Genomic DNA, 13,227 nt, shown 5'->3' with positions numbered 1-13,227 from the left:
AAAAGAAACCCAAACTCATTAGAAAGATTGGAATCTTAATGACCCTCCATGTAGCAAGGGGAAAAACTTCTTGTAAACAATGTATTGGGACATAATTGATGGAACATATGCAGGAGGTGAAGGCTGTGAAGATTGAACGAGAGACCGCGGGAGAGAGCGTGTTAATGTGAGAAAGAAAGTAATGCTGGCTGCTAATTGGCTGACAAAGGAGAAATGTTAGTCTGGTGGCAAAGTCAACCATGTCCTGTCCGCACTCCAATTATTCTCTTATCATAATTCCAGTTCATCGTGGCCTAGACCCAACATGAACCCATAACCCTGGTATCAGCAAGGAATGCCATCTTTTTAATTTTAAAGGGATGGTTCACCCAAAAATGGAAATTCAATCACCATTATTATTTTCCAACCCTGAAAAGAGCAAAAGGTGTCAAAGTGAATGTAACAGAGGCTTACAACATTCTGCCTAACATCTCTTTATCCATTCTACAAAAGAGGGAAAAAGGTCATGTGGGTTTGGAACAACATGAGGGTGAATACATTTTGAAAGAATTTTCATTTTAGGTGAACTATCCCTTAAATAGAGTCCAATCCAGAATGCCTAAGAAAGCTCTCTAGATTTTTAAATCAATTTGTGTGCTGCTTGTTTGCTTTGCTAAACACAATCAGTGGCAAATGGCTGAAAAGGAGCCCAACAGTTTCCAGTGCAACAGATGGATAAACCAGGATACCAAGAGGAAAAGGTTGAGCATGGAGAGCGGTGACCCTGACGGAGGGGGTTGCAGGGTTCACTGCCTGTCTGGGAAAGGATGTGATCCTCCCCTTCGGTTTCAGCACGGGTCATGTGATACCATCAAATCAACATGCCTCAGTCTGACTGTAAATAAATAGTAAGGGACTCATAACAAAGCAATATTGAGACATTCTGTATTCTATTAGAGCAGTTGAGTATATACAGTACTGCATGCTATGGAAAGCTTGAAATCAAACTAGACTTCATATTCCAGAATCCAGACAATTTGTCCAAGCTTATGAATTTGATTTTAGCACGTTTTTATGCAGTTGCTAGAATTTTCTGAATGATTTCTGGGTAGTTACTTCCTGGCTCAAGTCAAAAGAACTCACCTCCAAGGCTATGTTGCCCCATTTACACTATGCATTAAAGGAAAAGTTCACCCAAAAATTGTAATTTTCTCATTATTCACTTACCCTGATGCTATTTGAGGTGTGTATGATTGTCTTTCTTCTGCAGAACACAAATTAAGATTTTTAGGAAAATTATGAAGCTCTGTAGGTCCTGTAGGCTGCTGGCCAATTGACATCCAAAAGGCATATTTAGGCAGCATGAAAGTAATCCACATGACTCCAGTCGAACAATTAATGTCTTTTAAAGCAAATCGAAAGGTTTGTTTTAAATCTTTGTTAGTTAATTTCAAACAGAAATACAGCACTGGGTGGAAGCAACGATTTAAAGTTTTTAATTTTAATTATCGATTTGTTTCTTACACCAACCTATCCAAAGCAATTGGCATAATTTGTGTTCAATGAGTCAAACAGTGGGAATCCGACAATGTTGAGTCTTATTTAGAAAAATGCACCATGTCATCTTCAAACAAATGTGTCAAACTTGTGTTTACCCCAAAATAAAAATACATGAAAATGCAGTTTGTGGTGCAAAAATCCCTTTTTAAGTTATTATTAAGGTTTAAAAATATTTATATTTGGTGGTCAACTTCTCCTAACCCAACAGGGTATAGTGAGAGGAAACCGCTACTGGAGGGACCACTTAATCCACAGCTGATACTCCAGAGAACACATTATGCAGTGACTTGGCTCTGTTTTGCTGCTAAAGTAGGACATGAAAGCTTTTCCCCTGTTCTCTCCTGTCTGTTTCCGTCTTCAAGAACTCATGCATGCAGTTTGCTGGTCAGTAATAGTTCTAGTTTTTTGTATCAATGCAGCAAGCTTGCTTAATTGACCTTTATCAAAAATTCAAGATACACATACAAATGAGCAGACTCTCAAAAGAGAAACTCAATTTAATTGAGTGAACTAATGGTGAATGTTATTTTCCAACATTGGTTTCATAGAATCACGTTACTATACATACTTTTCTGCTAAATAATTTTAACATGGCTCATTATATGCATTGCTTGTTTCCTGGTGAAATGAGCACTTGAGGAGCTAAAACAAGGATGTTTATTCCCTTTCAAAACAATCCCCACATAAAAATAGCCATTAACGTAAGAATTTGTCTAAAAATTAGTTTGACTAGCTAAAAATGCCATAGAAAGCCTGTTGCATAAAACAAGCTCACAGTTTTAGTAAGACAGTCTAATTGTCATTGCATTGTGGTAAAAGTAAGACACTGAACAGCTTAAATAAAATGGCAGACAGTGGGAGCTCAACACAGTTTTCATTGCTGGAAAATATTTGCTAATTAGAACAAAATCGATTGTACTGAACAAATGTAGGGATTTTAAGTTTTGTTACAATAGTAGAAGTCGAATCTTCTTCAAAGTCTCAACTCAAGCCCCTTCTATCCATCAAGTGAAGCCCCCACAAGCTCAGCTGACAGTTAGCCTATGGGTCTGCAGTCTTACATTTTTGTCTTAGGGTGTGTTCACACTTAGCAGGTTTGGTTTGATTAAAACGAACTCTGGTGCGATTGCTTTGTTAGTGCAGTTCATTTGAACAAGTGTGAACGCTGCCATCCGAACCTTGGTGTGCACCAAACAAGCGGACCAAGACCCCCTGAACCCGCTGAACACTAACTATGGTGCGGTTCGACTGATATATGAACGCAGCATGGACCAAAGATGTCTAAATGGACCAATAACAGGATGTGATGTCACAAGATGTGATCCTAAAAATCACGTGATTTGATAACATAGAAAGAGCGGTGTACACAAAACAAAATGAGCAGAGGGCAAACATGGTGCATTAAGGAGGTAAAGTTCCTTATTAACATTTGGTCATACAAGCATATTTTCAGTATACTGGAAAAACACACAAAAATGCTCAGTGTTCAAAATGTTCAGTGATAGGTTAAGGGAAAGTGGGTCCAACGAGCACATTTAGCCAAGCAGCCAGAATTGTTTTGGATGTTCGGCAAGTTCTGTTGAAAAATATCAAATGCAATCTCAAATGCAAATGCAAAGCGGACACTCCACCGAGACTGTCCTGCTGTCTGTCACTGAGTTGCTGAGACAGGTGAAAGCTGAATCCAGATCATCCGCCCTGATTCTGCTGGACTTTTCTGTAACCTTTGACACAGTCAACCATCAGACCATACTCTCCAATCTCTCCTCATTGGGCATCACAGGAACTGTGCTTGACTGGTTTAATTCCTACTTCTCAGGTAGGTCCTTCAAGGTAGCCTGGAGGGGTGAGGTATCCAAGCCACATCAGGTACTTACTGGGGTACCTCAGGGATCAGTACTTGGGCCATATATCTTCTCTATATACACAACATCACTGGGACCCATCATTCAGGCACATGGCTTCTCTTACCACTGCTACTCTGATGACACGCAACTGTACTTGTCATTCTAGCCCAACGACTCCACAGTGACTGCTGATGAAGGTTTATCCCAGAGGGTGCCCTGTCCCTAAGAAAGAAGGTCCTTCCTCGGGTGAATTTGCCAGGGAGGGGCTGTCGCGAGGAGCGTGAGATCCGAGAACCAAGTCCGTGTGGGCCAATAGGGGGCAACCAGAGTGACTTGCTCCTCGTCCTCCCTGACCTTGCACAGCACCCGTGTAAGTAGGCTCACTGGGGAAAATATGTATTTGCGCAGCCCCCCGGGCCAGATGTGTGCCAGTTAGGGAGTACCAGAGCGGCAGTGCGAGGTCTCTTGGGAAGCGAACAGGTCAACCTGTGCTTTGCCGAACCGCTCCCAAATCAGCTGGACCGCTTTGGGGTGGAGCCTCCACTCTCCGCTGAGCGATACCTGCGCCGTGTTGAGGTTGCCCGGGATATGAGTGGAGCGCAACAACCTCAAGTCACTACTGGCTCCAAAGGAGGAGATGGCGAGCGAGTTGTGATATATGACGAGAGCGCACGCCACCTTGGCGGTTTATGTACGCAATCAAGGTAAGGATTACAGCCAGCAACTCTAGGCAGTAGATGTGCCAACCCAGCTGAGGCCCAGTCCAGGAACCAGCAGCTGCGTGCCCGTTGCACACGGCACCCCAACCTGTTTGGAGGCCTCTGTGGTGACCAGAAAACATTGGGACACCTGCTGTAGGGGGACTCCTCTCCGCAGAAAACATAGGTCTGTCCAGGGGTTGAAAGTCTGGGGGCAGGCGGGGGTGATGAACACACGGTATGTGCCGTGGCGCCATCTCGGGACTCGAGTCAGAAGCCAGTGCTGAAGCTGTCTCATATGCATCAACTCCAGTGGCGCGACCGCCATGGAGGATGACATATGCCCCAGGAGCATCTGGAAATGTTTTAGAGGAACCGCTGTGCCTGGCTTGAATAAGGTGAGGCATTTTATCACCGACTGCACGTGCTCGTTGGTGAGGCGTGCTGTCATTGAGACTGAGTCTAACTCCATGTTGAGAAAAAAAAAAAAGGGCACGCGTGCTCTTTTCCCAGTTGACCTTGAGCACCTGGTCCCTGTGGGTGCACAGTGACTTTCGAGAGTGGGCTAGGATGAGCCAGTTGTCGAGGTAATTGAGTATGCAGATGCCAACTTCCCTCAGGGGAGCAAGGGCTGCCTCCTCAACCTTCGTGAAAACGCAAGGGGACAGGGATATGCTGAAGGGGAGGACCTTGTACTGGTATGCCTGACCGTCGAACTCGAACCGTAGGAAGGGTTGGTGTCGAGGCAAGATAGAGATGTGGATGAAGTAAGGTCTGTAGAAACCCTTCTTCATCTTGGCTGGAGGGACAGACTCTATCGCGTCTTTGAGTAAAAAGGTTGTGATCTCTGCATGTAGGGTGTTGCCGTCTTAGCCGTGCACTGAGGTAAAGCGGACTGCGCCGAAAGGGGGCAGGGGCCTGGCAAACTGAATAGCGTAGCTGAGTCGGTTGGTCCTGGCCAGCCAGCGTAATGGGTTGGGAAGTGAATGCTACGTGTCCAAGCTCTGTGCGAGGGGCACTAGGGGGACAATTGCTTTTGATGTACCTGGCGAGGCTTCATAGCGGGTCGGAGCAAGTAGTGTTGTGCCGGGAGGCAAAAGCACGTCCCGAGGCAGAAGGCTCAAAGAACTTACCTTGCTTTGCGCACCTGTCAGGAGGTGGGATAGTGACTGAGGAGGAGGTCCCGTGTAGGTGTCCTCTAGACTCGTTAGAACCGGCTGGCCGGAGGGCAGCAGTTGTGGGTCAAGAGGCAAGGGGTCTGCGTCAGGGTTGCCGGGACTGCTGGAGTGTGGCACCGGGTTGCCGTGAGAACTGCATTTGTGGGCCAGATGACCCAGGAAATTACGATATCGCTCTTTTATTGAGAATGTGGGTACCGCAGCCCGAAAGGAGTGCGGCAAAGGAAATAATGTCGAACAAGGATTCTCCTACCGGCCCTTCAATGTGAGACGGGTGGTCTGCTTACCAGCTCCGGAGCAAACATCTCGTTCTCTGGGTCGTCTGTCTCAGGAACGCTTGGGAGACTTCCGGGTCCTTGAGAATGTTTGGGAGACAGGGGGCGTGCTGTGACCTTCATGGCCCGGAGGGTGAACACATCGGGGTCAGGACTACCCAAGTGCAGATCTTTGAGTGCCTTGGCCTGGTGAACTTGTAGTAGGACATGGCATGCAGGGTGGAGGCAGACTGTACGGTGGCGCTGTAGGTTTTGGCGGTCAGTGACGATGTAATCCTACAGGCATTGGTGGCGCCTGGACCCGAGGAACCAATCGTCTAGCCGTGAGGGCTGTGGGGAGGACAGAGGGTTCCAGTCCAACCCCACGCTGACGGCGGCCCGGGCACACATGTCGGCCATCTGGGCCGACCCGAAGGTGGGAGTCCAGTCAAGTCTTCCGCGTCAGATGCCGGAACGCTCTCCGATGCAGTGGCAAATTCATCATCCAGCTCGGGGGGCCCGAGGGAGTAAACAGACTGGCCTTGAGGCGAGCCGCTCTCACCTCGAGCCCAGACGGAAGTCAACGAGTGTGCCGGGGGGGCGGATGGTTCGTGGGGATCTACCCTGCGAAACCAAGCACGCTGCCATCCCCAAATCGCCTACATCGCCAACCGGGTGGTCCTCAAAATCCTATGAAAGAAGGAGAGATGCAGGGGCGGCTGGAGTGGCATTCCTCTTTAAGGATTGAAGAACAGTGAGAACATGATCCTTCCAGAAATGCCGCCTCAGTGTGATTGCAGCCCAGACACACGAGGCAGCATCTATGACCGCATACAAGAACTACACAGGGGCGGAAGGGCATCTTTACAAAGACACGTCCTGAAAAGGACGTTCAAAGCCAACTGTAAAGCCAACTGAGAAAATAAACTCTTTTAGAAATGTTCTCTTTTAGAAGTGCTGTCGAAGTGCCCAGCGGCAAAGCTGCACTGCCATGCAGAGAAGGAGAAAGCCACTGATATGCACCTTAGATCCAACAGCAGACACTCTATAGAGGTGAGTGGAACAGTAGTGATCTCAGCTCGCTGATCACACAACTGCTCTGTCTCCGAAGAAGAAATCTGAATGAACAGATGCGTGATTCCCTCCATTTATACCCATATGTCTGGGGGAGGGACAGGAAAATTCTGTCTGCCAGATTCTCATTGGCCTTTTCTCAAGTTCAGAGGTAACCAAGGATTTCAAGAAAGTTCCCTAGAGTCGCTTCACTCGACACAACGTCGAAATGAGCAACAGACAGGGAACACTTTCCTGGACTTTCAGCTTCATCATACCACGTTGGTGGAATGATCTTCCCAACTCCATCTGTGAAGCTGACTCGCTCTCTGTCTTAAAAAAAATTACTTAAAACACATCTTTTCCATGAGCACTTAACCACTCAAAAAATAAATAAATAAAATTATAATAATTCTTGTGGCACTTTAATCTGTTTTGAATAATATTCTGATCCTAATGAAACTTTGTAATATGGCACTTTTCATACCACTGTCTCCTTATGATGATTCGCTTATGTTTTCCTATTTGTAAGTCGCTTTAGATAAAAGCGTCTGCCAAATGAATAAATGTAATTGTAATTGTGACAGGGCGGAGGGCGGATGGTGGGGCCGGGTGGTCAGGCTAATTAAGCCTCTTGTCAGGTCCCTTATCAGGCTAATTAAGCCTCCTTGAGAGGGATAAAGGCCGACTGCAGATGGTGGTGCGAGAGAGAGATCGTTTACGGGAAGCTGACCATCATGTGTGTGTTGGTGTCGTTTGTTTAAGTTTTTCATTAAACTATTATTTATATTGTCAAGCCAGTTCTCGCCTCCTCCTTGCCCATTTAAATCCCTTTACAGTAATATATATATATATATATATATATATATATATATATATATATATATACATATGTCATAAAAGCTGTTCAATCAGTTAGTGACCTTATCCTTATGCCTTTAGTTTTGTATCTGTAAGTTCGGTGTTAAAAATGCCAGTGTGAACACTAAGTGAACCAGAACTAAATGTATCATCTTTTCTTTTGGCCCGGACCAAGAGAACCCAGAGAACCAAACTACAAGTGTGAACACACTTAAATTAGACCGATCTAAAGTTTTTATGCAACTGACTGAAAAATTGCAGACCAAAATTTTAGACAACAAATTGGTAGGACTAGTCTAAAACATTTTTATGCAACCGGCCCCAGGACAGATTAAAAATCATAAACACTTTTTGCCCTTTTCCCCGCACAATGTTATCTTATGGAATCAAAACACTTTAACCACAGTGCACGACTTAAAATGTAAGGTGATACATTTTAATGTTTGCATTACATAACCAACTAAATTAATAAGCTTGTTCAAGTCCGGACAAAATTGTGCAGTAGCTTAACTGATAGAGTGTTGCACTTGTGAGGCAAAGGACCAGGGTACGAGTCCTGAAATGCATACAAATCGACATGTGAGTCAAAAATGTCATAGAAGCACAACAAAATGACATGGTTACTTCAGCAATTGCTTTTTTCATCTGCTTTTTATGACACTATCAGTTAGATTTAGGTTAAAGGTTTAGGAAAGGGAGGAAGGTTTTGTTGATTTAAAACTCGATAGAGCATTAACCTTAAACACCCTGTTTGGGAGAACACTTGTAGTGCCAGCAGACATTTAAACAGTGGACATTTCACCTCTGAACTGCCGCAATATGTGGCAAAATGTCTCTTTGCGTTAACACAATCATATAATTTCCATGAGATCAGGAAATAGAAGTGTGTACAACTGAGCAGGTTTAAATCAATTTAATTTAGCGAACTAAGGGGGACTGTTATTTTCTTAGCCTTTAGCTATCATTATCTGAAACCTCCCACTCTCAGCTCTATATTAAGCTGTTACATAAGTCATTCTAGGGATATCTCAGAAAAGACTTCCTTTGAGAATTGCCAAACACTGGTGTTGGCTCATCTGATAGCCAGACAATTGTGGGGCATGCCAAGTAACTGCCAGTTAGCACGCCTGGTATTTACATAAAATAGGCCTATGTGCAAAGAACAAGTTTCACGAACAAATTTTGTCAAAGAACAAACTAGCTGTGAAGGTACAGTAAATAGATCGGAACTAGCTAACCCTTGTCTAGATTTAAAAAAGCTACTTATCCACCATTGTTTCCTTTTTTAAGCTCTCTGGAATTCCTCCACCAGGAAATGTTGTTTACAACAGAGGGCACAGAGCCCAGGCTCTAACGTCACAGTCCACCTCCTGGCAATACCTCCAGACCAGTTCCACCGGGGAGCCATATTGTCTGGAATGGACCCCTTCATCTAATTCTCACAAACACAAAATGCCCTCTGTTCGGCATGGCACCGATCCTCTGGGACTTCCAGGCAATGAAATACCACCTCCCGACAACCATTGTCCTCAACCGTGGACTGATGTTATCATCTAGGTTCACTTCTTCTTAGGCTTCCTTAGTTTAGCCCAAAGCCATCTATTGTCCATCTCTGGTCTAGATATGAAAGAATTCTCGTTTGGGCATTACTACGGAAAATGATCATTTAAAAGTGATCAGTCATAGACCCTACTGTGGCACCCATGGAGCCTTTGATCCTTGAGAGAACTGTGCGTTAGGTTTCCCAGTGACTTGCCCTCCGAAACACACTCAGGGGGTACAACACCAAGCTTTCATCTCAAAAGAAGCACCACTTTCAGAATATATAAGGCAGTTTAGAGGAGGCTTTGAAATGTGTTGGTTGGAACTGCAAACCTATTGAGAATATTTTGAATGAAATAAACCAACACTCTATTAAAGTGTTACAAATCAACCAATTATACCATGGCAGAGGGTTTTAGAACATCTTTTAATCAACACTTCCAAATAAGTGCCTTGGCCTGGTGAACTCGTAGTAGGACATGGCATGCAGGGTGGAGGCAGCCTGTACGGTGGCGCTGTAGGTTTTGGCGGTCAGTGACGACGTAATCCTACAGGCATTGGTGGCGCCTGGACCCGAGGAACCAATCGTCTAGCCGTGAGGGCTGTGGGGAGGACAGAGGGTTCCAGTCCAACCCCACGCTGACGGCGGCCCGGGCAAACATAACTGAAAATTATTATTCTTTTTTTTTTTTTTTTATGTAACAAAATCATGTTTATTGAGTCATATTTAATTTTTTCCAACTGAAATTGAAATCTAATGCCAACATGGGAACCACCTGTGACAGTCTACAAGTGTAGAATACTATTATGTGAATGTGCATTATGGGTGGGAACACGGGTCATTTTTACAACAAACAACACAATGCCCTAATCTATCCTCTAAATTCACATAGTACATCGGCAGAGTCTCGAAACACAGGGATGTCAATCATGACTGTATCATCTGGTGGTTCATTCAGTCTCTAATATACCGCAAAATACGATCATTCATTTAAGAGTGGTAACTCTGAAAGAATACCATTGTATACCAATTCATACTTTAACTTCTGCTCAATTTTAGATTAATTAACATAAAAGTATATGTGCATAACTGGCCACTAGTTTCTTTAACTGCAGAATATTTTATTTGTGTCTGAAACGCATGGCTGCATTATTTTAAACCGCTTCCTTTCCTTCCTGTCTTTACACCCTTTAATCCACCAGTGTAGGCAGAAATTACATTAGTTGATGTGCAAGCCCACAGTGTGCCAGTGAAAGAGCTTTTCATTCTGAATCCACCTGCGCTCTCTTAGTTCTGGCTCAGACTCAGTTAAAGGCATTTACCTACAAACTTGCTAACTGAGCCTTACTGGAGCAATTCACAGACAGATGCATCGCTGGTTAAGACATCCATCATGAAAATTATAATTATACGCAAAATGATAACATGTTGCATGTCGAAGATTTTTCCTATTTGAGATTTAACTCTGTAAAACAAAAATGTCTTATTTATATAAATTGTAAATGATCCTATCTATATATAAATCAACAAAATGCAACATATAGAAATTTCACATTAATAAATAGGCTACAAATGATCTAAATAACCAAACTATTAATGATAACTTATAATAATTATTCACCAAAGAAATCTTGTCTTCTGCAATTTGTTGTATGACTTGCAGAAATGTTCGAACTACATTTAGTGCTGATGAGCACCTTGGATGATTTAAAATACTCTTGTAAAATATTTCTTGTGCTTGACGTTTTCCAAGTAATATGGTAATGAATTACTCTGTAAACCTGTAAAAGTAGTCATTACTGTAAAAATCAAGTTGTCTTAATTTAGCATTACTTGAAATGTCAAGTTATGGACTCAAATATGTATGTTCATTGAACTTATTTTTCTTAAAAATCCATAGACTTCAGATTTGAAGTGTTAATAACTCTAATGTATACCAAATTGAGGCTTCGGGGGAATACCCACAATCCCTTGCTGCTTGAATTATGTTTCCTTGGTCAGAGGGAACAGATTGGGGAATTTAAATAATTGTTTTTAAGAGTTCATAGATGTTTTAGCTCTTTTGTTGTATTATTTATTCTTTGTTGCAAAGAGTTGTTTGGTGTAATGTCACCATTATGGTGATCTGTGTCTCTTTGGTCAAGTTGGACCCTGGTCACACTATCTCAGTTCTCTTTGTGCATGTGCAGCTGAAGTGCATATATGCATTTCTGTAAAGAATTATTTAATGACTGACCTAGAATCATTTATCATCTTTATTTGCACTGTGCTGTTGTTTGGTGTAAGATTGAATCAATTCAATTAAAAATGTACAACAGTAGAAACAACAATATGTACATTAAAATCTGAGTTAAGTCTACTTGCATGTAGTTAACTCAATTTAAATAGTTAAGTTAACTCTACTTGAAAACCAAGTTAATTGAACTTAAATACTGAAGTTTTGGGAGACCCCATTACTCAATGGAATTGAGGGAACAAGTTTCTAATAATCCAATTTATGGCTTTCAGTGTACAGTACACTGGTGATTTTCAAGAGCTTCAGATTTTGCATATTTCGTCTAAATCAAAAGGAGGTGGACAAGTGTGAGGCACAATCCAAACACTTGAGTGTGGTGAGTGCACAGGAACTGATGAATTCCAAACAGGAAAAAATAAAAAATAAATGATTCACGTGTAAAACTGAGACAAGTGATTCTGTACTTTTCCTTCATAGATATAGCAACAAACCAAAGCGATCAGTTGGATTGACAGGGGTGTCGCAGTCTTGGTTTTGAGGTTCACCACCAGACATCTGTTGATGCATTTTCACTCCCTGCATATTAAACAGACGCGTTCGGTCGTTCTATGTACTCAATCTCCACAGACGCGAAAAAGCTTCAGTTCTCTCATTTTAATATATGAAGTTGTCTAAAGTAGAGGGGTCGTTCAGACTACATAAATCGACACGGCGTCTAAAAAACGCAGCACTTCTGCGCGAGACGCGGCGCAAAGACGTCCGCCAAGCGCAAGTTTATTTTTAAAAATATAAAAACAGCTAAGACGGAAGAAAAAATGCGTTGCGTGTTAATGGCCCCTAAATTTGCAGATTGAAACGGGGATGTTTTCGGCGCTTTGATTAGACAGCCAAAATGATTCGCGCGCTTGCAGTGTAGAAACCCTCCTTGATTAAAACTGAGCGCTAATTGTCACGTTGAAACCGTGTAGATGGGGTGTTATCCATTTTAACCAGAACTACAAGTAGCCTATTGTGGGTTTAAACATATTAAGTAAAATAGTTACCCACTGCGCACTTACCGAAAGAAACTCCAGCGTCCCAACATAATCCCGTTCGGTCTTTAAAAGTTCGTTCAAAACGCAAACACGCAAACGAAGCTGTTTCTCCAAATCTTTCCCGCTTTCTGCTCTGTGTTCGGCTTTGCTCTCCTCGGTCATGTTGATTGTCTTCTTTAAAAAGTCTTATGAAGTTGCAAAAGGAGCCGTTTAAATGAACTGACGCTGTCCGGAGGTTTGAAACATGATGAAAAGCATCGGGCAAAATTCAGCAGAACAAAAGAACTGAATTCACAGACAATAGAACACTCAGCTAATGGGATTTGCTACATTTAAAGTCAGCATCAAAGTTCACCACTACTCTATACGTCTGAGAAAGTGTAGTAATGGCTTTTGGACATCAATCAAAAACTTTGGTCCATGTGACTCCCAAGACCTTCATCCTAAATCCAGCCTCCCTCTAGCATGAAAAGGGCAGGAAATAAATGGCTGGGAATTCGTGCCAGCACAGTGGGGAAATGTTGATGACATTGGGGGTAATTACAATACAAGACTTACCCAGACTTCAGTGTTAGTTACATTACTTTAAAAAACTGAATGGAGATGAGTTATGTAATGAACTGTAATAGCTTATGATGTTAGAATAATACTAATAACCGTGATTTAATTCATTTATAATAGTTTGGTAGGCTATGCATGTTATCCTGACTTTAATTCCAAATATGTGTGTTAGAAAATGATCTCTTGTTTCTTTATTTAATTTATTAAAACTATGGACCATCTTCAATAATTAACCACACATGTCATCCTGTGGTCTATGGGGGTGGGGGGGGGGCAGTTTGTTATTTCAGCCTTGACTGTTTTGTTCCTTTAAATTTGATCTCTTGGATGTAAAAGCGTGGAAGGAATGAAAAAGTAAGCATGAAAAAAGTAGGCTAAAGAAAGAAAAATGCATTAATTTATACAGTCGTTCAATTCTTTTCC

General features: G+C 42.6%; 1 protein-coding gene across 1 annotated transcript in view; it reads right to left on the bottom strand.

The window, feature by feature from the left end:
- Positions 1-12,608, bottom strand: part of LOC127635208 (phosphatidylinositol 3,4,5-trisphosphate-dependent Rac exchanger 2 protein-like) — a 155,810-nt gene extending 143,202 nt beyond the window's left edge. Inside the window, exon 1 of the mRNA XM_052115078.1 lies at positions 12,268-12,608. Coding sequence (XP_051971038.1) covers positions 12,268-12,405 — 138 coding nt within the window. The 5' untranslated portion in view covers positions 12,406-12,608. The remainder of the gene's footprint in view (positions 1-12,267) is intronic.
- Positions 12,609-13,227: the final 619 nt, after the last annotated feature.

Source organism: Xyrauchen texanus, chromosome 42, assembly GCF_025860055.1.
Source record: "Xyrauchen texanus isolate HMW12.3.18 chromosome 42, RBS_HiC_50CHRs, whole genome shotgun sequence".
NCBI lineage: Eukaryota > Metazoa > Chordata > Actinopteri > Cypriniformes > Catostomidae > Xyrauchen > Xyrauchen texanus.
This window is presented reverse-complemented; position numbering and strand designations above follow the sequence as displayed.